We start from the raw sequence: 26,192 nt of genomic DNA, 5'->3' as shown, positions 1-26,192 counted from the left end.
TTTCTATATAATTTACCACTTTCTAAAATATCTCCTGGAATAGGTATTTTATACTTATGGCAGTAGACAACACATTTTTGATAGCAAGAATAACTACTGCCAGATAATATGTCTGGCTTCGGTATTGAGATTTGGAAATTCTACTCTACCCATTTTGTTGATGCAGGCTGGAGTTGTCTGTTCTCAAAAGTATCTGGCGACTACGTAAATTTTTTGTAAAACGCCCGAATGCATATAGTGCTGCTTTCAATTCGAGAACGTTTGTACGAAAACTCTGCTCTAACAAATTCCACCAACTTTTGGTCCATTTACCACAACAATATTCTCCCATCCTAGACAGTGAGGAATCTGAAAAAATGTTGGTGGTATAACTATAACTCCTAATAATCGGCATACTTGACGGGATCTAATTTTGAAGGGATATGAATTTTATTCTGTCCGATTGATTCTCTTGTGTTTGTTACTCTACCGTTTAGCAGGCTACGATCACCACTCTCTAATTTTACAGCTCCCTTTCTTAGAGAAGTGAGTTATTAGGTTACATGTCGTCTGTCTCTTCTGCTGTGGAAATTTGAGACTAAGCTTATGACGATCCTGCACAAACCCTAAAACTTTCACCCGATTTTTAGATTGCAGATGATATTTTTTCAAGCTTAGGACAAAGCCTATAGTATATTGTTTGTTATTGCGACGAATTAGGCCAAGCAATAGAGGATTTTTCATGACAAGAATATTAACGGAATTCCAACTGTGCGATCATCAGACGGAAGGCAGTCCGTACTTGTATTTTGTTGATTCCTACTCGCAGCTATGGTCGCAAAATTTTTTTTATTTTTTTTTGCTTATAAAATCGAAACCAATGAAGCGATCTTGATGCAACAGACGAGTTGTAGAGAATCAAAATTCGTACAAAATGAGTGTTCGCGCGTTTTAACTAGGGAGCTGGGTGCCATTTTGGTAAATGATTTGTTCGTCTCTCATATCAATGGGGATGAAAGTTCATATCAATACAAATCGATTTGGTTCAGTTAATTAAGGTCGTACGTCCCTGCGTTTCTGAGTTACAGCGCTTCAAAAATGTAAAAAAAAGGGTACTAAATCATGTGTTCGTGTATGCCTCTTCGACTGATGGTCAGAATCGTCCTCAAAACGTTGAAAATCCAGATGCAGACATGCCCTACATTATAACGGGACGTAGTTGTAAAAATGTAAAAAAAAGCTCTACTAAATCATTTGTTCGTCGTTCTAGTTGCGTCCATTCGATTCAATAGGACTGCCCGAATACAAAAAAAAGTTGGCAGACATTTTGGTCACTGATTTTGAGGTGTACGATTTTTTGAAGTTCACGCAGAATCAAGGGAAAGTGGGTATTACGGTTATTTATTGTTGGTATTAATAGTTTTAGTATTATTATATACATTGTTCAGTCTTTTTTATTGGATCCAATAAAAAAAAAAAAAACAGTTTATTACAACGTCAGAAGACGCAAATAAATTTAAGGATGTATGTCATGGATCGTCCCAGCCAAAAATTGTGTACGATCAGACTTTTCGTACTTTGTTACTTAATAAGAATCTGCAAAAATTCAACAACTTTCGACATGCTATGAACAACGATCATCAATAATAATATTGCCCAAAAGTTATTAACCAAATTGTTTAAACAAATAATTATTTAACAATTTATTATATACGTATAGGTATATACCTGCACATATATCTATCTATAGATATGACCCAACTCTCTACGGAGTTATAACGTTCTCACTTTCTTCTCTCTAAGAAAGAAAGACAAACAATACAGTTCATCTTATACCTGCGGGATGGCAGGTAACAGATTTAGAACCCGAATTTTTGAAATATGTTTTTAAAATTGTTCCTATCAATTGCTTGTATGTAACATAAATTAGTTTTATTAACATTTTGTAGGCGCAGAATTTTGTACTTGTGGCTTGGCGCGAGCGTTGAGTTAAAAAAAAAATTTATATTCAAATGGTCTGCCTTTGGAAAATCAGGGGTCTGGATGTCTGCCTCTGGATTTTCAACGTTTTGAGGACGATTCTGAGCATCAGTCCAAGAGGCAGACACGAACACATGATTTAGTACCCTTTTTTTTACATTTTTGAAGCGCTGTCAATTGACAACTCAGCCCTACCATGGTGGCAGACGCGGTCCTTAATATTTCTTATGGTACAAAATTTGATATTAATAATGTCTGCCAAACGCACAAATCATTTATAAATTTTGCCACCCAGCTCCCTAGCTATTTGGCGATCAATATAGCGCAAAATATAGAGCAGCTTGATTAGTTTCAGTGCTTAGAACTAGAGGGCAGGCGGGTGGCGCTTGACGCTCTGATAACGGTGGCGCACGGATTTAGGCAGATTGGTTTCGGCCGTGAATGAGTGGGGATGAGCGTAGCTTGGTGCATATTTCGTAAACCACCTTATCCTCAATTGGATTCCCTGTATTGAGTCAACTCCCTATTATGGGCTCGCCTCTCAGAGCCACTAACCAATTGTTCGACTAGCTCATCAAGCTGGGGGCATCAGCTGGACGAGTCACATGATGTGCTCGCGGGTAGGTGACCTTAGAATTGATCTTAGAATTGCCGCCGGGGCACACCTCTCTTGCGACCTTGAGTCCACATCCTGCCATGTGAAAGAGGCCTCGGCTGAGGCCGCGTTGCAGGCTTAGGTGGGGAGTGCTTTCCACAATTCTGTAGATTGGTCCAAGTCTTCTTTCGCTTATTGTTAAGACCGTCCCTCCTACGTTAATTAGACTAAAATGACAGAGCTCTCTTAGGTAGCGATAATTAAGCTAGAAATTAAGGTTGACCTCTGGAGGTCCTCATCGTCATGTAATTGGCGTAGACAATTTTCTTGTATATTTAGGTCTTCTTATTAAAAACGCCGAAATTATAAGTCAACGTTTCGACCTTCGGATGTGCGTCATCTTCTGGATTGTTTATTGCATCTAGTACAAGAGAAAAAAATATACATACATGTATATAAACAAATAAATTTGCTTACTCGTTACATAGCATCTCAATTATTGCACAACGATGTAAAGTCTCATACTGAACTGTACAAAATTTCCAACCAACCAGCAAACACGAAAAGAACCAGAAGAAAAGTATCTTTGCACTGAAGACTTCTTTTCATTCTCCACTTTGAATTGTTCAACATTTTAAATTTAAATTTACACCAATGACGAGGGCCCTTGGATGGAACTCACACACACAAAATTTTATTATAAAAATACCTTGAACAAGAAAAAAAAAACCACAATATAATATCGCATAACGGTATTTGAAACGGTTGAACCAATAAGTTATGCGTGACCAACACTTGTTTTTGTAATATCACCTAATTCTGTTTATACAGACCTATTTACATTGAGAAAAGAGGATTAACCGTGGACTAGATGCGTTCATCATATTTTAAGGAACCGGGAATTTTTCCTTTCTCTTTTTCTTCTTACTTCCCATCTCTCCATCCGTCACAACAAGGATATTTAAATTGGAAAAATTTAGATTAAACTCTGGCGTGCGTACGCGGTGACCACCGAAACAATAAGGAAGAAGTAATGAGGAACCGTAACGAGAAAATAGAACAGAAACTATCAATTCAAATTTGAATAATTGTGAACACAGTCGGTAACTTATCCTAGAGACTAGCGTCCGTAATTAATTTTACATAGGCGTCACTCAAATTCTCCACATCCTGTCTTACAATTAGATTGATAGAATCAGTGTGACTTACAATATTGCACATTTCGAAAATTAGTCTGTTATAATAACGAGGTTCTTCATAGAGAATTCTTATATTATGATAATCAAATTAGCGATTAAATTGTAACATTTGTTTAGTTAGGGCCGTGTGGTGGTCAAACTCTTTGATGTTGTTCTTGTGTTCATTTAATCTAACGGAAAGTAACCGACTAGTCTGACCGATGTATGGCTTGTTACAATTTTTACATGGAATTTTGTACACCAAATTTGAATGTTTATCTCCAAGTAACGCGTCTTTGCCCGAATCGAAAACTGACCACAAATCATTTAAGTTGTTTCCGGTGAATTTAATATTATATTTCTTAAAAGTTCTATTTAATAACTCAAATAATCCTGAAACATAAGGAATTGACACGAAACTAAACAAATTATTGTTATCCATATGATTATCTTCCTTGTTGTGTCTCCTTTAACTATGACACGGCGTCTCGATGTTATAATTTTGTGTAATAATTTGCATGGATAATCATTTTTTAAAAGAACTTCTTTTATTATTTCAAGACTTTCATCATGAAGCAATCATTTGCAAGTTCTATTCCCCTATCTACCAAATTAATAACGGTGCCTATCTTGCAGGATTTCGGATGATGTCAATTATAATTTAAATATCTTTGTGTCAGTTTCTGAAACCAATCGGTTTCTATGGTCAAGGATTTGTTAATAATCATTACATCTAAGAAATTTGTTCGATTATTTAATTTAAAATTCAAAATAATATATAAATATAACATATTTAAAATTCACCAAATTTATATTTTTTTTGCTCTCTTGTACTAGATGCAATAAACAGTCCTGAAGATGACCCACATCCTAAGGTCGAAACGTTGATTTATAATTTCGATATTTTTAATAGGAAGATCTACATAACCAAGAAAATTTTCTACATCATAAGGGAGGTCAAGAACTGATTTATTTTCATGTAATCGGGTCCTATGTTACTTCAGTCAAAAAACTTGGCTGCACTATCTGGCTTGTTCAGGCTTCTCCCTCCACTCCGGGAGGGTTTTTACGCCTGAGCAAGTTGTGATTCACTAAATTACCCGCGAAACAACTGTGTTGTTATTCAAAAACCCCGACTATCCAATCCCCCTCGAATTCTCCCTTTGTGACACAAATCAAGCAAACAATAAGTTTTGAAACGACTCCATCAGAGAACCGGAGAAAACATCCAAAACAGAACATAACTTTGTTTTTTTTTTTTTTTTTTTAAATTCACAACTCCGTCATTTTTCAAGGCGTAGTATGGGACCTTCGAACAGATGTAATATGATCTTTATTTGTACATAAGATAGACGCTGTTGGATGAATAGTTTTTGCACAATTGCAATTAGAATTTTTTACTATCTTTCAGAGTATGTGGATAGGTCACGAATGGTCCGATTTCTATTTTTCCAGAAAATTTGTCAAATAGAACTAAAGTAGTGCAAAACAAGTATCCTTGTTTTATGGCAAAATGTTACAGAATACATAAAAAATTATGAATAATAGTTTCTTGACCTCGATAATGTTGAATTAAAACTTTTTCTTGAATATGAAGATCAGTAACAGACAACCAAAAATTTTGTTTACGTTTCGGCCCGAGTGGCGGCCCTTTTCAGAACGATTATTTATTTACAAAACCATCTATGACAATAAAAGAGCAATTGGTAAAAGGAGTGAAATATTTAAACTTATAACAGATAATTATGAGTAACGAAGGCACGTGTGCAGACATAACCTTCAATAGGAATTACCTGATAATGACGTGGAATATTACACATCTTATAAACGAAGAATAAAGAAAACATTAAATAAAACAAAGTAGACTAAAAGCCCATTGTGGTAATGAAAATAGCAATACGTAGCTCCCAAACGTTCATCTTAGTTTTTAAATTAATTTAAAGACACAGCAGACAAAAAATCGATTTTCTACAAGTAGATCCTCCAACGTGCAACTGAAAAGAGAACGAAATCAGTAAGTAGGAAGAAGCATCAACAATGAGATTACGATGTAAATGGATAGGAAAATATCATAATAAGATAAGGTAGAGAGCAAGTTCAGTCGATAATTAGTAGTTATAGTTAATGTATCACAGCAGTGTAAATTGTGCTGAGATGTTCAATATCCTGTCTTAGATTGAGAGAATTAGGATGTGCAACAATGTTAAATATTTCTAACAACAAGCGTTTGTAATACAAAGGTTCAACATCTAAAATACTGACTTGATCATCGTTGAAGGCATGATCAAATTCAATCTAATGTCTCGTTAGAGCTGTGTAATTATCCTCATGTTCATGAATGTTTCTTTTATGTTCATTGATTCTCGTATGCAACTGCCTACTTGTTTATCCTACGTATAACATATTACTTTGTCTACATAGAAATTTCTAAACGACGCAAGAACGCTTGTCCAAGGATAGAAAATCTTTACCTGAATCAAACAAGGAAGATAAATCATGTACTTTTTTACCGACAAATTGAATATTATATTTTGATAAAATTCTATTTAGAGACTCGAATAGATTGACAATATAAAGGATAGAAACAAAGTTTTTGGGATTAATAGGTGCAACAGTTACTTCATTATTATTATGAGAATCACAAACATACTTGTATTTCTCTTGTATACGTTTATTAAGAAGGGTCGGTGGATCATCGTTCTTGCGTAGTACATGATAGATCAACGAAAGGTTCTTATTATGAAATTCAATACTAAATAATCTAATCGCTCTATCAACCAAACAATTGATCCTTCCAATCTTGTATGATCTGGGATGGTGAGAGTGAAAATTTAAGTACCTCTGTGACCAGGTGACTTTGTAGAACCATTCCGTTTTGATAAACTGATTTTCATTGATAATAAGCATATCAAAAAAATTGAATTCACGGTTGCATTCTATTTCAGATGTGATACGTAACCGAGGGTGGAATTGTTCAGACATTTAGAATTGAATCGCCTTTGTTGGAAGGAACATCAGTGATTATGTTATTAACAAATCTGAAATAGAATGGAAGCGTAAAATCAAGTTTGTTTGAACAATCGTCTTCTGAATTATCCATGACCAAATCAGACAAGATTGGAGTAAAAAATGATCCCGAACATGATTGAAAACGAGGGGAGGCGCATATATAATAATCGAAGCGCATCGCGCACGATTTAGTAATCTTTTAATTCGATTATTTCAGCAACCAATGGAGCTTTGTCGATGATCATGTACTATAATAAATCATGTTCCTCTTCGTTTATTTTTCATCTATTTCATATTCATGTAAGGATATTTTTAAAAACCATTCAATTGCAGCTTTTCCGCTGATTTTTTGTGATATCTGAATGGAGAATCAGTTTCCTGTGGTTCAGCTACCCCATAATAGAAAATAAAAAAATTGACATAGCTCCAGTGGTTGCTGAAATAATCGAGTTAAAAGATTGATAAATCTCGCACCGTGCGCTTCTATTATTACACATGCGCCTCCCCTTGTACAATCCCCACTACTCGACTGCGTTCTTGCGCTCGGCCGTTTTCAGTCATGTTCGGGATCATTTTTCACCTATAGTGCAGCATTTTGGCATAAAATTATGATATACGTTTTGAAGTGTCTTATCTTTTTAAAAATTTTTTTGGAAAATTGAAATCGGACCATTCGTAACCCATCTAGACGCTGCGAAAGATAGTGTATTAAAAATTCAAATCGCGATTGTGCAAAACTATTCATCCGATGGCGCCTATCTTGTGCGTGAATGAAGAACATGTCAATCACTACTTTTGTTCTAAGGACCAGCACTATGGCTTGAGAAATAACGGAGTTATGAAATTTTGAAAGAATGAAGATTTTTTCTGTTTTTTTGGTGTTTTCTCCGCTAATAATGATCCGATCGAGTCGTTTCAAAGCTCGCATTTTGTTTCTCTTCAACTCGTCTCGTGACAGCATCAAGATGATTTGTTCGCATTTTGATTCTCTACAACTCGTGTCATGATAGTATCAAGATTGCTTCATTGGTTTCGATACTATAAGCAAGCAACCTTCAAAATCACGTTTTTTTGCGTATAAACGTTAATAAAAAATTCTAGACCATTGTTGTGAGTAACAAACATAAAAAATACAATTACGGACTGCCTTTCGTGTAATGATGGCACATTCGGAATTCCGCTAGTATTTTTGTCACAGAATCACTTATTTTCTGCTCTATTGCTAGGCCAAAGTGTGAAGTTTGCACCTGAGCGAAGAGAGGGTGACAATCACGTGAGTTACGATCGGTAACTTTTGGCCCGAATCACACACGATAATTTTTATAGCAAGTGAATGAAAAGTGGTCGAACTTTGCGTAGTAGTTTTGTGGGACGCGAGTGGTCAATTTCTTCTCCCTAGAGACGAAAATGAAGCAATTATGGACTCGGCATGCGCGAACCTATCTTTATAAAACTAAGATGAGACTGGCTACTTTCGTCCGGCCAAACTGCTACGCAAAGCCCCATTTTTTATGCACGTGTGATGAAAATGACTTGAGCATGCTTCTCGTTTGTTTTATATTTTTGAGCGCACTCTCCCAACTTGTCTTAACACTCTTAACCTCGAGAACTTAGACCTCTGGATCTCAAAAAATGAGCCAGAGTTTTCATAAATTTATTAAAGACTTGTGGAGCAATGCAATTTTCAAAAGGGAGACAATCGAGTTCATAAAAAGCTCAATGAAAGGAGAAACCGGTTATATCTCAGATTAACGAACATAAGTATTCAACAAGATATATCTTTTAAATCAATTGTGGCCATAAAACAATTAGGCGTTATTAAACTTAAAACTATTTCCAAATATCCTGTCTTAAAATGTAGAGGAGATATAAACTCATTCAATTTTTAACTTCTCGATTCCCTGTTTTCAGAGAAAAATAAGAAGTTAATGTAATCACCCCGAAAATGAAAAGTTGAATTTTCACTGGAGTTCGATGTTTTGAGATCTAGAGAAACACCTCTGGCCATTTTCGGATGGGCGTCTGGGTGTATGTATGCATTGTAACCGGAATTAATTTTATTTTAAATAGATAATCGTGAGGGCTAAAGTCCGGTTACCCTACGGCATAGGTACTGATCAGAAGAAGGAGATAATTAACGATAAAGGTACTATTGTTGGGCGCCAGACGCAGTAGCGTCAGATATAAGGTAATTACAGAAAATACAAGGGAAGAACCGATCAGGTTCTACGATGGTTTTGCACAGCCGGCTCAGTATAGACAAGATAATGGTAGAGGGGAGGGGTCGTATGCAACAGATAAACACAGTCAAGTAGAGAATAGTAATAGTATCGAATATATTGACAAAAGGCGAGCGATATTAATTACAAGCGAAAAATGCAAGACATTCTGAATAAAATTAGCTAGTCATTCTTTCTGGAGTATTGACCTCAGACGTGCCTTCGCTGTTTATATGTTATTCTGTGGAGGGAAGAGTGCATTACAATATCCCATGTGACGGGATATAAAATATCGCGTTTCAGCATGTATTGGGATGTGCTACCGGCTCGCCTTACAAGGAAAGCTGAGACTCGCGCGGGCACGCTAAAAATGGAACCCAAAAGTTTAAAGTAAATAGATATAAAAGAAACGAAACGAAATGAATAAATTTATTTAAAACGCGGCAAGAAACGTTCGGAGGTAAAGAGGATTTGGAACCGTCGGAGTAAATTTGAAGAAAGTCTGGAAAGTCCGACCTACAGGCCAGTTTTAAATATGTAGCAGAAGATGGAGCTCGTTTTATGCGAAGTCCGAAGAAGCTGTTTGTGCTGGTTGGATTAAAAATAGCCGGGTATTCTAAGTCATAGCAGGTGGGGATTTTGGAAGATTTAATCCAGGATGCGGTGTTCCTTATCGAGGACCATACCTTGTAAACGTAGAAACCAGTGTAGCTGAGATTGTGCCCTTGCCTGTCAAGTAGGGATTCCATTAGTTGGAGTTTGGGTATAACCATATTACTATATTATTTAATAATATATTTATGTACTATATTTATTTAAAAAGGGTAAACATAACATCTACACATTACATTCTTATACACAGTGCTTGAAGAGACGAAAATTTTGATACATACATACCAGGTACACAAAAACAAATTCGAACTCACTGGTGATGAGAGAAATTAACGACAACAGAGTCAGGGCCGCTAGGTGGTCTAGTGGACTAAGGCTCCGGTCAAGCATCTCTAGACGCCAGGTTCGATTCCTGGCTCCGTCCTTAATTTTTCGAAATCACCAAATTTTCGAATTGTCAATTTTCAACAATTATCTTCTCGTAATTAATGATTTGCACATCCGCATATCATTTATTAGACGGCTTTGCCTGTCTTGCGTGGCTTCTTATCAGAAGCAAGAATTTAAAAAGGGTAAACATAACATCTACACATGAACCGATTCGAGTCTTGACCGATGACATTTAGAGGCGTTACCAACTAATTACGCTCCCCAGTCAAGGAGAGCTCTCACAAATCTCTTAAACACGATTAGCATTGTTGCGGGGTGACCTCCCCACGTAAAACTCGAAATAGCCTAAAGTACGGAGAGGTTTGGATGGCTTTGGACCTGTTATATTCAATGTAGGTTACCCAAACGAGCTTTCTATCTAGGTCTACGCCTAAGAATTTAACGGAAGTGAAACTAAGAAACTAAGTGGGTAGATAGGTTGTGAATGTGGGAATTGTTGAATTGAATGTTGATAGGTAAGTTGCCGAGAAGTCTCCTAGAGAATACACAGAGCTGAGTTCTTCGTACTAACCATTAGGCCTCTGTGTTAGAGCTAGGAGTTTATGGATTCTAGGGAGGCTAAAACTTCATCAAGAGCAATATGAAGTTCCCGGTGGGAGGAATATATTACCACATCGTCGGCGTATGTGAGGGTTTTAGTTTTGGGACCGATATTGTTAAGGATAGGTCTAATGCAGGTATTGAAAAGAATTCGGCTGAGAACAGAACCCTAGGGGAGGCCGAGGCTTGTAAGTCTGACACCCAGATCTGCTCTCCGGGTCCTATCATGGAGCACCATTCGCCAGATTACCTGTCTTGTAAATCCCACGCTTCGGTCGGAGATGCCGTGTTCAATTAGATCTTGGATAAGAATTTTGGGGATCACATTATCAAACGCTCCCTCAATATCCAGGAATACACCAGCAAAGTATTCCTTCTTTAAGAAACTTATGGAGATGTCAGTTGTGAGAACAGTGATGTTATAATTAACCGATTTGCCTTTTCTGAAACCGTAAAAACATTTCGGAAATATATGGCAGTTTTCGGTCCACCAGAGTAGTTTAAAGTTGACTATTCTCTCTAAGGTTTTGAGGATGGCTGTGGAGAAGGAAATTGGTCTATATCCCTTAGATCTAGGTTTAGGTACGAAACACACTATGTAACGAGACTAATCCTCTGGGAATTTGCCTAACCTAAGAAGTAGGTTGAAGAGATAGAGTTAGAAGCTCAGCCCCTCAAGGGGAAGTCGTCTGAGTACCTCATATGTGATTAATTGTAAGTCTATTCCTGGAGAGGATCCAATTTTGGCAGATTGCACTGACAAAGTCAGCTCTTCTTGAGTGATATCAGCGTCCAATATACAGTCGTAGGTTCCGGACTCTGGAATGATATAGTTTTCGACCGCGAAAGGGACAAAGACCTTGCTACATGCAAATGCTATGTCTTTATCATCTGGGGAATGAGTGGGAACTGTCTTGGGAAGGTGGAATCTCCTTTTAAAGGCCTTGATTAACCGCTAGACCCTATCAAGCCTAGTCTGCGGGCCAATCGAGGAGCAGAAAATTCTCTGATGCTATTTCTTTTGGTATCTCTGAGGAAATTTTTAACCTCTTTGTCTATCTTATTATATGATACCAAATTCTCCTCAGAGGAGTTGTCACTAAAGCGCATGGTCGCCGATCTTTTACAGGCCACCTTGTTGGAGCACTCCTGAGTTCACCAGAGAGCAGCAGGAGGTGATCCTTTCTTTAAAGGCGAGTTCTCCAGGTTCTTCCCTCCAGATGCCCGGAGGGAATCGTATATAGAGTTAAGAAGTTGGATATATCAAGTGTTTAAATTATTGGCCTCTCTGGATAGATCGTTGAGCTTAGGGATGATTGTGTTGTTAAAGGTTGTCCAGTTGACATAATTAAGGTCGAGTTTATTTCTTCTTTGGAATCTGTGGAGAGAGACCCCCCAGGCGAATGTGGATAGGAAAGTGGTCGCTGCCTAATGGGTCTTCCATTACGTGCCAGGAGATGCTAGTGAAAAGCGGTGCTGAAGCCAAAGTCAAACCCAGGACACTCCGTTTATTAGGTTCTGCGTGGATTCTAGTTGGCGATCCATCATTTAAAATGATGAGATCACTGTTCTCGAATGTGTCTCATAGAAATTTCTCATCTTGATTTAGAAAATGACTCCCCCATGCAGAGTGGTGTGAGTTAAAGTCTCCATAAACACGGAGGTTTTCAAACTATGCGAGACCCTAGAAGAACTCTTTCCATTCAGCACGCGTTAGAAATTTATTGGGAGCTCTATAGACGTTTAAAATGTGCAAATCTGTGTCTGAAATCTTAATTTGGACCATGTGCCACTCCAGTTTTTGGGGAAGAAGAAGATGTCCAATCTTTAATAAAATATTTGTTTAAGAATGAGGAGAGCCACGCTGCGACACGGAGTGAGGAAAGGCCTGTCCCTCCTCAGGGTGTTGAAGTCTTTATATGCTAGGAGTTGATTGTCAGCTAGCCAAGTTTCTGTAAGGCAAATAATATCAAACTCATAAATGAAGTCCTCAAACTCGTTGGTCTTACCAAAAATGCTGCGGCAATTCTGTTGTAAAATATTGAGCTTGCTAGTCATGTTGATTGTGGCATTTTTGCTTAAACAACTCCTCCGAAGCTTTGATATTAACTATTATTTGATCAGAGCTTGGGAATTCGTCCGCGATTCTTTCACATAGGAAATTAGTAAAATCGTCCAGAGAGTTTCGAATTTCAGTTTTCATTCAATCCCTCATTCTCATTTCGGATTCAGAAATGGAGGGGATGTCCTGAGATATATTAAGAAGGTGTTCAGTCTCCATGGGGGAGTCAAATTCGTCACATGTCTAGGCAGGAATTAGCGTTGCGAAGAATTCACTCTCGACTGAGGAGGAGGCAGAGTTGCGTCTAGACGTAAGGTTACTGAGGGAGGAGAATAGTGGTCTGCTTGGCTCCAGTTTTCCTTGCGGTCACGTTGTTCATATGTGAGGAGGTAGGTTGTTGTCTACTTGGACTCCGATGTGGAGTGGAAGATAGAGGGGGATACTTTTTACTGTTGAAAAAAAGAGACCACAAGGGGGGTTGATTGGGTGGTTTAGGTTCCGCGGCAAGTTTGGCGAACTTGTCATGAATAGCATTATTTTTCTTAATGTAGACTGTACAGCTTTTATCCGAGGCACTATCTTTCAGCACTTGATAGAGCGGCATGTAGGCCGGAGAGTAAAAAGGTTAACACACACACAGAACGCAATTGGAAGTTAGTAGATAGAATAGAAGTTCATTCGGGGTCGTTGAAGCAGATCGGTGATACTCTGCTTCGCACAAGCGGCTCCGGAAGGCTCGATAATATAGTACGCTATCAAACAATAAAATGGAAGAGAATTCATACAGAATCAAGAACAAAACATCGAAATGATTTTTCAAGAAAACCCTGATAATATACCGGATATAGAGATGGTAAAGCTACTTGTTATGAAACAAGCGTCAAAATTATAGATAACCCAAATAGCACGACATGAGATGAACAATAGTACAAAACAAAATCTGAATATTCAATACAGTATCATGAAACTATTATAAACGAAAATTTAAATAACAATTATTTAAAATATGTAACTGGATAACAACAATTACGCGAGATGATAAAATTAAAGATGACTGATACTTACACGGCTACAGCGTGAAGACGAGACGCTTGTACCTTTACAAGGAAAATTCGAATACTAAGAAAACAAAAACGATAAAACTTACGCGATGTACTCGAAACTATGAGTTACTTAACTCTAATAACTAGTTCATTAACAAAACTCAAATTACACGGAAAGAGATCAAATACGTCATGGAGTAGAAAGAGAAAAACCTTCCCCGTATTTCGCTAACAGAAAGCGGTCTTATTTTTCGAAAAGAAGGTGACGCTGTTAACAGAGTAGAACCACTATTGTCTAACTAGCAGGAACATTCGAATGGATTCAACTCGTAATGGCTGGTTCCATTTCAAATCGCCCAGCAAGGTCGGGACGAAAAATTCAAACGACTTGTAAATAATTTATATGATTCTTTGAGTAATTTAAGGGGACCCGTATTTGGTCATTTTGCTCTAAAAAAATTTCATCTCTGCACGGCTATTACCATTTTTTGTGAAAAACTCGTTTTTACAGATTCCGTAAATTTACTGTTTTTTTTAAAGTACTATAACTTTTGAATGAATTAACGGATTTGAGTGATTTTTTTTCAAAATGTGCGTATTTTTATCTTCTTTCAGAAAATTCCAAGTTCAGGAAGATCGACACAAAATCGCCGGAGTTATTCACCGTAATGTAAAATAATCCGAAAAAATTCAACCCCGATTTTTCAGGAATTGCATTTTTTTTTCTCTCACCAATTTTTTTTCGAATAGTTCCTTAAAGATACTAACTCTTCGCACAAGTTTCGTTAGCGGATTAGTTCTGTAAAAAGAGTTATGAATTTTTCAATATCACGAGTTTTTTATATTTTCAGGTAGCTTATATTTTGTACTGTAAATCGATTTCTTTATGTCGCTACATTGTTTCGTTCTGTTAAGGTAGTACCGTGAGAAATCACTTTTCTCACAATATCTTTCAATTTTCGAATACACATAATTTTAAGTGTCCTTTATGCGTAGGAATTTTTTTTAATAGTCCTTGCGATACTAAATTTTGGAATATTAGCAATCGAAAGTCGTACATTTAACATGTATTCCCTATCCCGACCGTAGTTAGAGTGAGCATTTTATTTAATAACAGCCATACTTTTCTTAGAATTATTTTCAAAGACTGAGAATTATTAATTGAGGATACAACAAGTAATTTTTTTTAAAAAAACCATAAACAAGCAGTATGAATTCTTTTGTAAATAATTTTTAAAGTTTGTTGCTTTTAATGATTTTCAAACTTTCTCTCATAACCTGACCCGTGAGAAATAGTGACTTGGCAACGTTGCACTACGCGGGAAGTTTAAAATGCAATAAAGGCCCAACGAATTGAAATAAATGTCAAAACTTTGCGGATATAGGTTACGGTACAGAAAAAATAAAAATTGGTAATATTTTTAATAATCAATGGGATAAATCATGAATAACTACAATACAAATATATTAAATATTTATTTACATAAAATTACAGTTCTCGATAAAGTCTGTAACAAAGGCATTTATTTTTAACCTTAGAAAAATAATAAATGCTACTAATATTTTACGTTTGTTTAGAAACTCTTTCTTTCTTACAAATATTTTTTTTGCTTTATCAATCACTAGTTTTGGCACATTTTCATTTCTTAAAAATTTTAAAACATTTTCTATAATATCTTTTTTTTTGTTATCCTTACTTTATTGTCAATTTTTTCAGTAGACAATCATACCACGACGTCATCACCTCCTTGCTTGAAAATTTCTTCTAAATAATCAACTGAAATGTCATTCATAGCTAATTTTTTACACATGTTCAAGGAAATAATATCTTTTAACTTGCATAATACTTTTAAATTAAATTCTTGCAAGTAAACTTGACATTTCTTGTAAGAAGCCAACAACTTTTTTTTTACGTCAAGTATTTGGACTAAATTCTGTAAAATTAAAACGTCATAAGCAGCATCGTGAAATGATTGCGGCTCATCATCTGAATTAATTAAAAAATCTTGATTAAGACTCTCTAATTTAAATTTACCAGGACCCTTTCTATCACTTCATACTGATCGAAACGTTGTTAAAGTATCCCCAAAACCTATAAGTAATCTAGAATAGTCGAAGCATTTACATTACTTATTACATTACTTATTAGTTTGTACCTTCTTCTTATCATGAAATAAATTTTTCCCATGATTATGGTGAAGTTTAGTAACGGCACTCGCTGACGCGGAGATGTTAGTTTTGGTGTGTATACATATAAACATTAAAAACTTCTGTATCACAGATAGCAGCGATTTGTAGAATATGAGCATCAGCTGCAAATCCAGTAGTTTCAATGTCGAAGTAAACGACAATTGTTTCATGTTCATCCATAATGTTACTCTTTTTGCAATCACGAACATAATCATTTAATCTATTAATCCCGTAATTACTTTCATAAGTAATACCCTCACTTTGTTCATTATTTTTCCTCGAAAGCTCTCTCTTTTTCTTCAATTCTAATCGACATATTTTTTTAGCCTTTGACTGGTTAAATATCGTTTTTTTCTCTCGGTGTATATCCATTTGACCAACGTATTTAACTGTTTGAGGTCTATTAGGAAAATTTAACTTTTTTTGAATATTCAAAATACTCGTATCACCATCATTTTTTACACAAACATCAGATGCAACTCTGATATTACAAGCAGCACTTGTGCTCAAACATTTATTTTTATGAGCTTTATGAGCTACAACATTATTAAAACTCTCATTGCCTTGGCTTGAAGCCGCTACAAAGAATTTATGCGAGTTAGCGGCATATACTTCAAATAAGTTAACTAATGCACCGTATAAAGTTTCATCTGATAGACTGAGAGTATGCTTTTTATTAGGATTGCACCAATTACCACAATTTTCGTGTCTACTGAATAAGTGATCAGGTATTTGCTTCAAATTTATAGCCAACTGTTCAGATTTCCCCTTATTTTGAGACACAGCATATGAGAAGCATTTTTTAATGTGAGGAGAAATACCCTGTCTAGCCAATTCTTTATAACTCGATTGCATTTTCCACAATGCTGTCCCGAAATTCTTGGTCAAGTGATTTTTATCACACAATTTATAAAATTCTTGAGTTCGATCGTCTGCTCGTACAGCAGCAATCATAGAACTGTCTTCGTCTCCTATGATGGCCCGTACTTGAAGACCAGCTTCCTTTAAGATGGTGCTGTGATTGACAAGTTCAACTCCTGCCGCAGCCTCCATAGCCTTAGCACTACCGTAAAAATTTAATCGACAGTCATGGTCTTCTTTTTTACGACCCATATAGCATTTCCGGCATTTTCGATTTTTCGTCGTGTAATCCAAAATTTTTCCCGACAAAAATCCAATAATTGTACTATAAGCGTTTAAGCTGTCCTAGCTACATCCATTACCACGTTTTGTCCAACCCATATCAAATGATACTATTATATTTATTATTTCACCTAAAGCATTATCAAATAAATAATTACTATTCTGTGAATAGGTGTTGAGGATGTCAAGTTGAGGAAAAATGTCTTTGGTGATTTCGGGAGGCCTGAAATTGAACGACAAAATTTCATGAAATTTCCAATCATGTTTTTATTTTTATTTTATTTATTAATTCAATTCAATATCAAATGTACAACATACAACAAAAAATTTTCGGTAAAGTACATAATTTTGAAGTGCGCGATTTACAATTATAAACTATTTACCTAAAGCTATGACAGCAATACTCAATTTCTCCTTTGTGACAGTTAAACAAGAAAATCACAAGTCATATTTCAAGTTAAAATTTAATTTGCCGTATATTATACATTTGATAATAACATAATAATTATAAATCATCCAATAATGTATAATATTTCAAATATATGATAGAAATTCCACAAAAATATTTACAATTTTTAGCCATGATTATGTCACAATTCAATTAATTACAATGCAATAATATTTTGCTATCAGAAAACCTTGGAGTAAAAATGTGATTTATAATTATTATTTTATCTGCATGAGCTCTGTCAATATTTTAAATAAATCGAAATAAATGCTTACAATGTATCGCATAATTTCTTTACATTTTTAATGACCAATTCTTTCTCTTCTGACGCAGTTCGCTTACAACTGTCCTTTGCTTCTGATTCAATAGCTTTGCCAACTATAACCTCATATCTTTTATATAGTTGATTTCTTATTTGAGGTGAATTTGCACAAGCTAGAATCTTATTTAAACTGGTGTTTCCTACACCTGAATGGATAGCTCCTGAAACACATAATTAATTAATACATTATATAAAAAACTAAGTACATTTATATATGTAGTTTTTAATTAAACCATAGCATTGTATTAACATAATAGATATTAATAAATTGATAATAATTAGGTGTATAATTAATTATATTCATTGAAATATAATATTTATAACTTACCAAGTACCACGGATGAATTAATATCAGAGACTGTCTTGCTTTTTACTCCAGTGTTGACCTTATTAAGCTTTGCACATTTATCACACTTTATTTTAAATTTTAAATGGAAACCTTCGTTTTTGAACTCATAAAGCTTCTCTAAATCCAAAAGACTTCTGCAGCTTGTGCATTTCAGATTTTTTGCAATTACTTTCCACGTAACTATCCCATTCTCAACAGGAATTTTATCTCCGTCCTTTCCGTCAAGTGCATTTTCAACTTTTGGTTTTTTAGCATTAGACATACCTGCTTAGGCATTATTAATTTTATCAGCAGTCCTTTTTTTGACAAATCTGCCGTTTTTTAATCGCGAAGTCATTGTTTATTATTTTCAATCTCCAATTATAACTAACCTCAAATTGATTTCAAAACAATACATTTCTCTATAACACATGCTTGAGGGGTAAGAGATCCTGAGTTAGAATGCAACGTTGCGAAGTCAGACAAAAGACGCAATGGGATAATTTTTATACCTCTGCGCATGTGAGAGGAGGCGCAAAGGTGTACTGTGTCTCAACTACTTTTTAGGTTAGTTATAATGTTTTATACAGGGGATATTTTTCTGAAAGTTGAGGACTGCTATTATCACGGTACTACCTTAAATTTATATATACGACGAAATAAGTGGGTAGGAAAAGTATGAAAAATCCATTTAAAAATAAGACTATATTAATCCCAAAACAGTTCAATATTACAATAAACATGAATTCACTATAACTAGTTTTTCATTTTTTTATTTTCACTATAATTTTTCCTACCTACTTATTTCGTCGTATACATGTATTAAACATAAAGAAACAATGTAGCGACATGAAGAAATCGATTTACAGTACAAAATATAAGCTACCTGAAAATATAAAATATTCGTGATGTTGAAAAATTTATAACTCTTTTTACAGAACCAATCCGCTAACGAAACTTGTGCGAAGAGTTAATATCTTTAAAGAACTATTCAGAAAAAAATTGGTGAGAGAAAAAAAAATGCAATTCCCGAAAATCGGGGTTGAATTTTTTCGGATTATTTTACATTACGGTGAATAACTCCGGCGATTTTGTGCCGATCTTCCTGAACTTGGAATTTTCTGAAAGAAGATAAAAATACGCACATTTTGGAAAAAATCACTCAAATCCGTTAATTCATTCAAAAGTTATAGCACTTTAAAAAAAACAGTAAATTTACGGAATCTGTAAAAAACGAGTTTTTGACAAAAAATGGTAATAGCCGTGCAGAGATGAAATTTATTAGAGTAAAATGACCAAATACGGGTCCCCTTAAATTACCCAAAGAATCATATAAATTATTTACAAGTCGTTTGAATTTTTCGTCCCGACCATGCTGGACGGTTTGAAATGGAACCAGCCTATTGACTATTAGGCATTAAAACCATTAATTTCCTATTCATTGCAAATCACTCACCTACTGACTACCATGGTCAATACAAATTCGAATACGAAATTCGTAAAATGACGACCGAAACACCCAGCCGCGAGCAGAATCGCGTAAGAACAATTCGATGCACTTTCGGTTCACTTCGCGAAGCTTCTCGAATTTATTCACGAATTTATTCAAAGTGCAACGGGAGAATTTCAATATTAGAAAAAAGTTCATCCCTTCCAGATTTTATTGCTTGAGCAGAATCGTGTGAAAACAACTCGATGCACTTCCGGTTCACTTCACGAAGCTCCTTGAATTTATTTACGTGTACATCGAGTTATTCTCACGCGAGATGAATCGTCTTTGTGGTGGTCTGCTGACATCGCTCTGCTAGCTCTACAGCACAATCTTACAACATACAAGCTTGGAAACTCGATCAAAATTTCATTGTGTTATTGGTAGTGGTTAGGATGGTCTGTATATAATTTGTTAGAACAATCCTTTATTTATAGTCTTTAATCTGACACACAAAATACTTGATATTCAAGGTATAACGAATCGGCGAAAAGAACGGGAAGCTTTATCTTCTCGTTTCTTTCTTAGTGACTACCATAGAGTTAAAAATAAATATCAGAGATTAAACTCGTAACAATATTACATTAAGGTAGTTTCGCTATCTGCCACCAGAGTTCCCGAACAAAGATAGTCGTTGTATCTAACACATTGGTGGGGGTGTCGTCTTATTGAAGCACCGGCCGTTTCGCCTAGTGACCACGAGTGTCGCTATTATCGAGGGATTCAGGCTGTATGAGAAAAACGGAAACAGATTTCAAAACCACGGACGGACCTGTTTCCATCTCTCTAGCACAGCTTGAACCCCTCTATGGCAGCGCCACTCGTGGTCACTGGGCGAAATGGCCGGTGCTTCAATAAGAGGACATACCCCCACCACCACAGTTTCCAGACTTGTATGCAAGATCGTAGCACAGACACACGATTCACAGACAGGGTTTCGCGATATCGACAGCGGCGGCGTGGCACCACGGAAGGTTCTCGGGCGGTATAAATACAGGTGCGCCAGAGTGCCTCCTCAGTAGACTTCAGTAGATGGCAGGCACAGTGCTGAGCTGACCCACTCAGAAACGCGGCGTCGCTCACCTCGAGGGCATACTCGAACTTAGCTTCAAATTTTGTGTTAGATGAAATTTTAAGCATAGCGCTTCAAATTTAAGAAATAGAGATCATGTACAAGGTAGAATCCACGATAGCACGAGATTTCTAGAATGTTGAAAAGATAGAGAGTGCAGGTATAGGCGATAGAGCAATTTTATTTAGAATACAATAGGAGCACAACGAAGAAATTCTGTTAATTTAAAATTTATTTTATTTGTTTAATTTCGCTTTACATAATTAATTTTATAAACGTTAAACTATGATTTAATATATGTTTCGATTTGGTTGATTAAAATTTGATAATTATTCAACATAACTGTTTTCTGTTCCCTGTTACTAAAGATCTAAATCGATATCACCGACAGACGGTGATTAATCAAACTAAGGTAGTTGGATGGCTCTGAGCGATTCGAGTCCAGGAACAATACCTGGTGAACTATAGTCTGACATACAGCCACGGTTCACACCCTGGTCTGTAGTTTAGTCAATCGCAATCAAATAAATCAGGAGTTTTCAGCTTCGGTTTCTGTACCCATGTCTTAGGAGGAGGGGGGCTCTGGTTTTCCCATCCCGTGTCTCCGAAAGGAGAGCACCGGCTAACAAGTCTTATCTTCGAAAAGGCAGCTCTGGTAACTTCCGAGTCTGCAAAATTCTAGCTATATCAGAGGGTCTGTAAGATCGGTCTTTGTTTGAACCCAATAATAGGAAATCCTTTGATTAATTAAATTCTTTTCAATTTTCAGCAATTAGACAAACCACTAACGTGATGTTCTCACACGCTACCGCTTCAAGCACACATGCACACATTACAATAAATATGTAATAAAACAAAAGGACAAATATAAAATAAAAAATAATATTGAAGTGTGCTGATTCGTTTACCCGTCATCCCAGACGAAACAGGGACCTTCGAACAACTGTAGGGTATATATCCCCCTTAATGACAAATAATAATCATTTGTAAAAATGTGATATTTCAGGTTCAGCTCCCTCCGGCAAACCTGCCTATGCATTGCGTACCCCCGCCACAAGTTCAAGCACAGATTCAGTATCATACGCAACAAATACAATACCAGAATGGGCACATGCAAGCACAGGTTCATTATACGATCCAATCACCACCGATGCAGCAACTTCTTGATCAGAAGTTTAATTCGTTTCAGCAAAATCAACATGGCGTTAAAAGAAGATATTCTGATGGAGAATTGTCACAGGTAATTTCAAATTGGAATTTCAAGTCTAAAATACCTTGTGCATTTAACTGATGTTTTGTATTGGCCATAGACTGCCTGATGACAAATTTCAACCTCATATCGCTGTCTTGATTATAGTTATCGCAAAAAAAAAAACTGTTTTCTGTATATTTATATTTAATTTCTCGTGCATATTAGAATTTTTGAAACAAAACGATTCAATATTGTAAAACTTTTTGAGAAATACCATGAAATATTGTTTACACTGATTTTTGTATAAAGTTCAGAGAAAAAAAATTGCACCGCCAACACACTTGCCCGAACGTTTCATCGCTTGGTTGCTACAAATTATTTACCGCAAAATAAACAGGGGAAAAAAGCGTTCAAGCACCCATTTTGATATGTGTTGTCGAAACGATAATCTAAAAAAATATTCAAATGCCTGTTTCTTAATATCGTACTATATACTATTCAAAGTTTTTCCTAATACGATTGTACGACATATTGAAACAAAGATTTTATTCTCTACATTTCACAAATGCAGTACGATTATATATTCCTTTTTTTACTTGCAAAATTTCTGAAACTGATGATGCGAAATTTATTTGCAAAAAATTTCACATTAGTAATTATTGACTTGCTTTTAAAAATGGACGGATGGTAGATATTAAGACGGGTGCGCCATTTTTAATTAAAATAACAAAATAACACGGGATACTAAGGTAGTACAAATAATGTTTCCTACAAAAATTTCGTAATATCGAGGAGGACACTTCATGGTATGAATAGTATGAAACTTTAATGTCAACGCTGTGACGAGATCTCGCAGCATCTTACAATATTCCCAGTACAAACGTATCCTTTTTCTCGCACGAAGATATCTGATCTTGAGAATAATCTAACACGAAGAAGAAAATTAGGTACCTCCAAATACACGTTAGCATATGGCACTTCGAAGTCTAAAGAATAGTGCAAGTATACATGTGAACATTAATTCAGAGACTGCTAGTTTTTCAGCTGAGTCAATTACGTTTGTAATGCAGATTCAACCTGTAGCGGCCGGCCGGCAGTGGCATTGCAACCTGAATCTGCGGTACCAACGTAATTGACCCGACAGAAAAACTAGCTGTCTTTGAATTAAGGTCTACATGTGTCCATCTTCGTCTGTTTTAATGGCGGTGAATGTGGGTACTTGAACTTTGACCCGCAGTTAAACCCGAAATACCTCACTCAAAACTTACCGTATTCAACACAATGCAAGATCAATACTGTCAGAATATTGATAACATTCCCTCACGGAAAAAAACCCCAACTTGGATGTAAATTCGTACCCTCAACTTATAGATAATGCTAATTTCCCATAAAAAAAAGTTAGGGGTACGAATTTACGCCCAAGTTGGGGTTTTTTTCGGTGAGGGTTAGATCGCGTAATGGGTAACTAAACTCGCAACTTTCGTTATGAATGTGATAATACTGGCCGACGGGCAGCGACTCCTGAAATCAAGTGTTCACCGTAAAAAATTACTGTGAAGTCACACGAAGTTACCTGAAGTCACTTGAAATCACTTGAAATCACTTGAAATCATGTAAAGTTACTTCATGTAGCTTTGGAATTATTTACAGTTCTGAAGTTAGGTGAATTTGACCCACTTTGACGAATGGTAGCCCCTCGGTGGTGGAATTACCTTACGATTAGAAGCTGTGATACTAAATTCATGCAAATCTCCCACAAGCTTACACAAAAACATGCATACTCTACACACACTCATTATAACAACATCACCATTGCTCTTTGTCACCAGGCCAATACACACAGCACTCATGCATTCCTTTCAACAGCACAATCGCACTCTGCTCATTCACCTCACTTTTCATTATACCTTCGCAAGAAACACGTTACGAATATTGCTTAAAATTTGGTGCATACTTGTTTAAAGAAAAATCCTTTCTTGTAGTCCAGACACTAAGTAAGCCAACCCTACAATCATATATAGCAAAGCGAATCTTGATGGAAATTGTTCATTTGGAGGTGTATATCGAAAATGTCTTCGAGTCACTGAAAATTTGAACCCCCCAGAAGCATGGCAGCACGTAGAATATAAGTGTAGAATGTTTGCACCTACGCCCAAACTAGCTATTATCTAATTTGTAGCTGACTGAACTTCCTACAAAATTGTCGTATGGTAAAATCGTATGCGGTGGATAGCTTCGGATGTAGAGCCGTTCGAAAATTAAAATCGCGTGATATTATTATTTAGCGAAATCATGTGGATGAAGGAGTGCACAGAAAAAAGAGAATATTTCAATTGTGTCGCTACACTAGCAATATATTTGTAGACGTGAAACACGAAATGGCTGAAAAAATGTATTATTCCATCGTAAATCGTTATTGATTGTTCAAAAAGATAACATGGATTTGCTAATTAGATAGTTGATGATATTTTGGACAAATTTTAAGAGGGTTAATACAAGAGACATGATTTCCAGAACGTGAAATTTTTTATCAATCGCACCAGCTAAAGTTTGCGATTTCAGCCTAGAACCTCCCTAACACCAGAACTTGTAAAAGGGTATAAACTGATGATTTTTTAAAAAAAGTAAAACTGAATGCCCAAAACTTGAAGTGTTTTTGAGCTAGCAAAGCTGTAAAAAACTGATTTTTGATGTTATCTCAATCTCTGTTAAAAAGTATTACATTTTGAGAACGGTGGAACCAGCTTGACGACACAACTACGTCGCGAATCATTGCAAATTTGGTGCATCTGCCGAGTTTTTCGATTTTAGTCACATCTTTGGACGGCTATATCTCCGAATCTATACGTCGCACACAGATTTCCCACAAGGCAATTTTGTAAGGAATTCAATCAGTTACAATTTTGTTACTAACTATTTTTGTTGTAGGAACAACCGTTCTACGCTTATGACGTAACAACTGGAATTCCGCAAGCTTTCATGCCCCTGGGGGACGTTCAATTTTCAGTGACTCGAAGAGATTCTCCTAATACAACCTCAAATAAACAATTTCCATCAAGAATCGATTTGGTATTCAATATTATAGAGTCGGCCTTCTATACGGCCTACTGTAACTGGACTATAGGCTATGTTTGAAGTTATAGACAATAAATTTGTTATGAGTTCGGACAAAGGAAATTAAAAAATCAAGTTGTTTCTGTAAAAACTCTCTTCGGAATGGTGATAGGAGGCTTACATTCAGCAAGAGGCTGTCTTTTGTCCATACAAAACGATAGGTTCATTGCAAGATCAGTTTAGACTACAAATACTTCTCAAATGCTTACTCACTTATGCCTTTGAGAAGCAGTCAATATTCTAATAATAGTTCTATATCAGATTAATGCTTTGTTAGGAATCGTCTCAACCTTACGGATCCCAATGTGTTCAACGACATGGAACAGGGTAAGTTATCACGTTTATTCTTTGGATCTGAATACTGATATGGTTCACTGTAAGATGTACAGAGTGTCCCATTTTAAATAATACATCTGAATATCTTGAGAAGCAATGGTCATAGAGAAAACGTTTCGTCTAAAAGTTGTCGGGCACTGAGGGGGACAGATACTGGTGATATTCGTTTTCCTGTGAGTGGACGCGTCAAGGTGATATAAAGGTCAACTTCGGTTTTCTCAATGGAATCATACGTTTTCTACTTTTTCATCCAATCGAGCGTTCAATTGTACATTAAAAAAAAAACCTGAAACAAGATTGTGCTAAGATGAATGGTTCCGAAGATATTCCATTATTTTCAAAAATCTCTTATTCGTTCATGTTTGCACGCGTGCGTGGGTCGGTCGACGCATAATCAACCCTCATGAATTGATCAGATGCTCGAACTCATTACTTTTCTGATTGATACACAATTGCAGTCTATTTTTAAAACTTTCAATTGTTTGAAGAAGAACAGTTCTCGGAATCCCGGTTTCGTTATGTTTATGAACTACGACGCTTTCTAAGACAGTTTGAGAATTATTCAGAAGCTGTAACGACGTAATGTTTTAATTCGTTTAGAAGTTGGTGTGATCAAGATAAATTGCGCGTACCCAAGCTGGAAAATGCAAGAGTACAGTAGAAGTGAAATCGTAGAAATTTTTCTGGTGCTTGGTGAATCTCGATGTAACTTCAGAAGGGCAGCACAACTCTACCGTCGAAGATTTCCTGTTAGAGCTTATCATCCCAATCCCTCTGTGATCAGATACATAGAAATCCGTGAACGACGTCGTGTAATTAGAAGAGTACGACGACGCAGAAATGCTGCAGGCTGCGATGATCCGTGAGTCCTTTCGAGAGAAATTCAGACAT

The 26,192-nt window shown here is 36.1% G+C and overlaps 2 protein-coding genes across 9 annotated transcripts in view; one reads left to right on the top strand and one right to left on the bottom strand.

The window, feature by feature from the left end:
* The window catches only part of LOC107221423 (trithorax group protein osa-like), a 247,354-nt gene that overhangs the window by 157,166 nt on the left and 63,996 nt on the right, over positions 1 to 26,192 (top strand). For all 8 annotated transcript variants that reach the window (XM_046744413.1, XM_046744463.1, XM_046744214.1 and 5 more), the window contains 2 exons: positions 21,666 to 21,899; positions 25,243 to 25,292. In XM_046744413.1, coding sequence (XP_046600369.1) covers positions 21,666 to 21,899; positions 25,243 to 25,292 — 284 coding nt within the window. The remainder of the gene's footprint in view (positions 1 to 21,665; positions 21,900 to 25,242; positions 25,293 to 26,192) is intronic.
* The window catches only part of LOC124295250, a 100,455-nt gene continuing 79,879 nt past the window's right edge, over positions 5,617 to 26,192 (bottom strand). The window contains exon 3 of the mRNA XM_046744616.1: positions 5,617 to 5,726. The gene's annotated coding sequence lies outside the window, so the exon portion shown is untranslated. The remainder of the gene's footprint in view (positions 5,727 to 26,192) is intronic.

Source organism: Neodiprion lecontei, chromosome 1 (genome assembly GCF_021901455.1).
Source record: "Neodiprion lecontei isolate iyNeoLeco1 chromosome 1, iyNeoLeco1.1, whole genome shotgun sequence".
NCBI lineage: Eukaryota > Metazoa > Arthropoda > Insecta > Hymenoptera > Diprionidae > Neodiprion > Neodiprion lecontei.
This window is presented reverse-complemented; position numbering and strand designations above follow the sequence as displayed.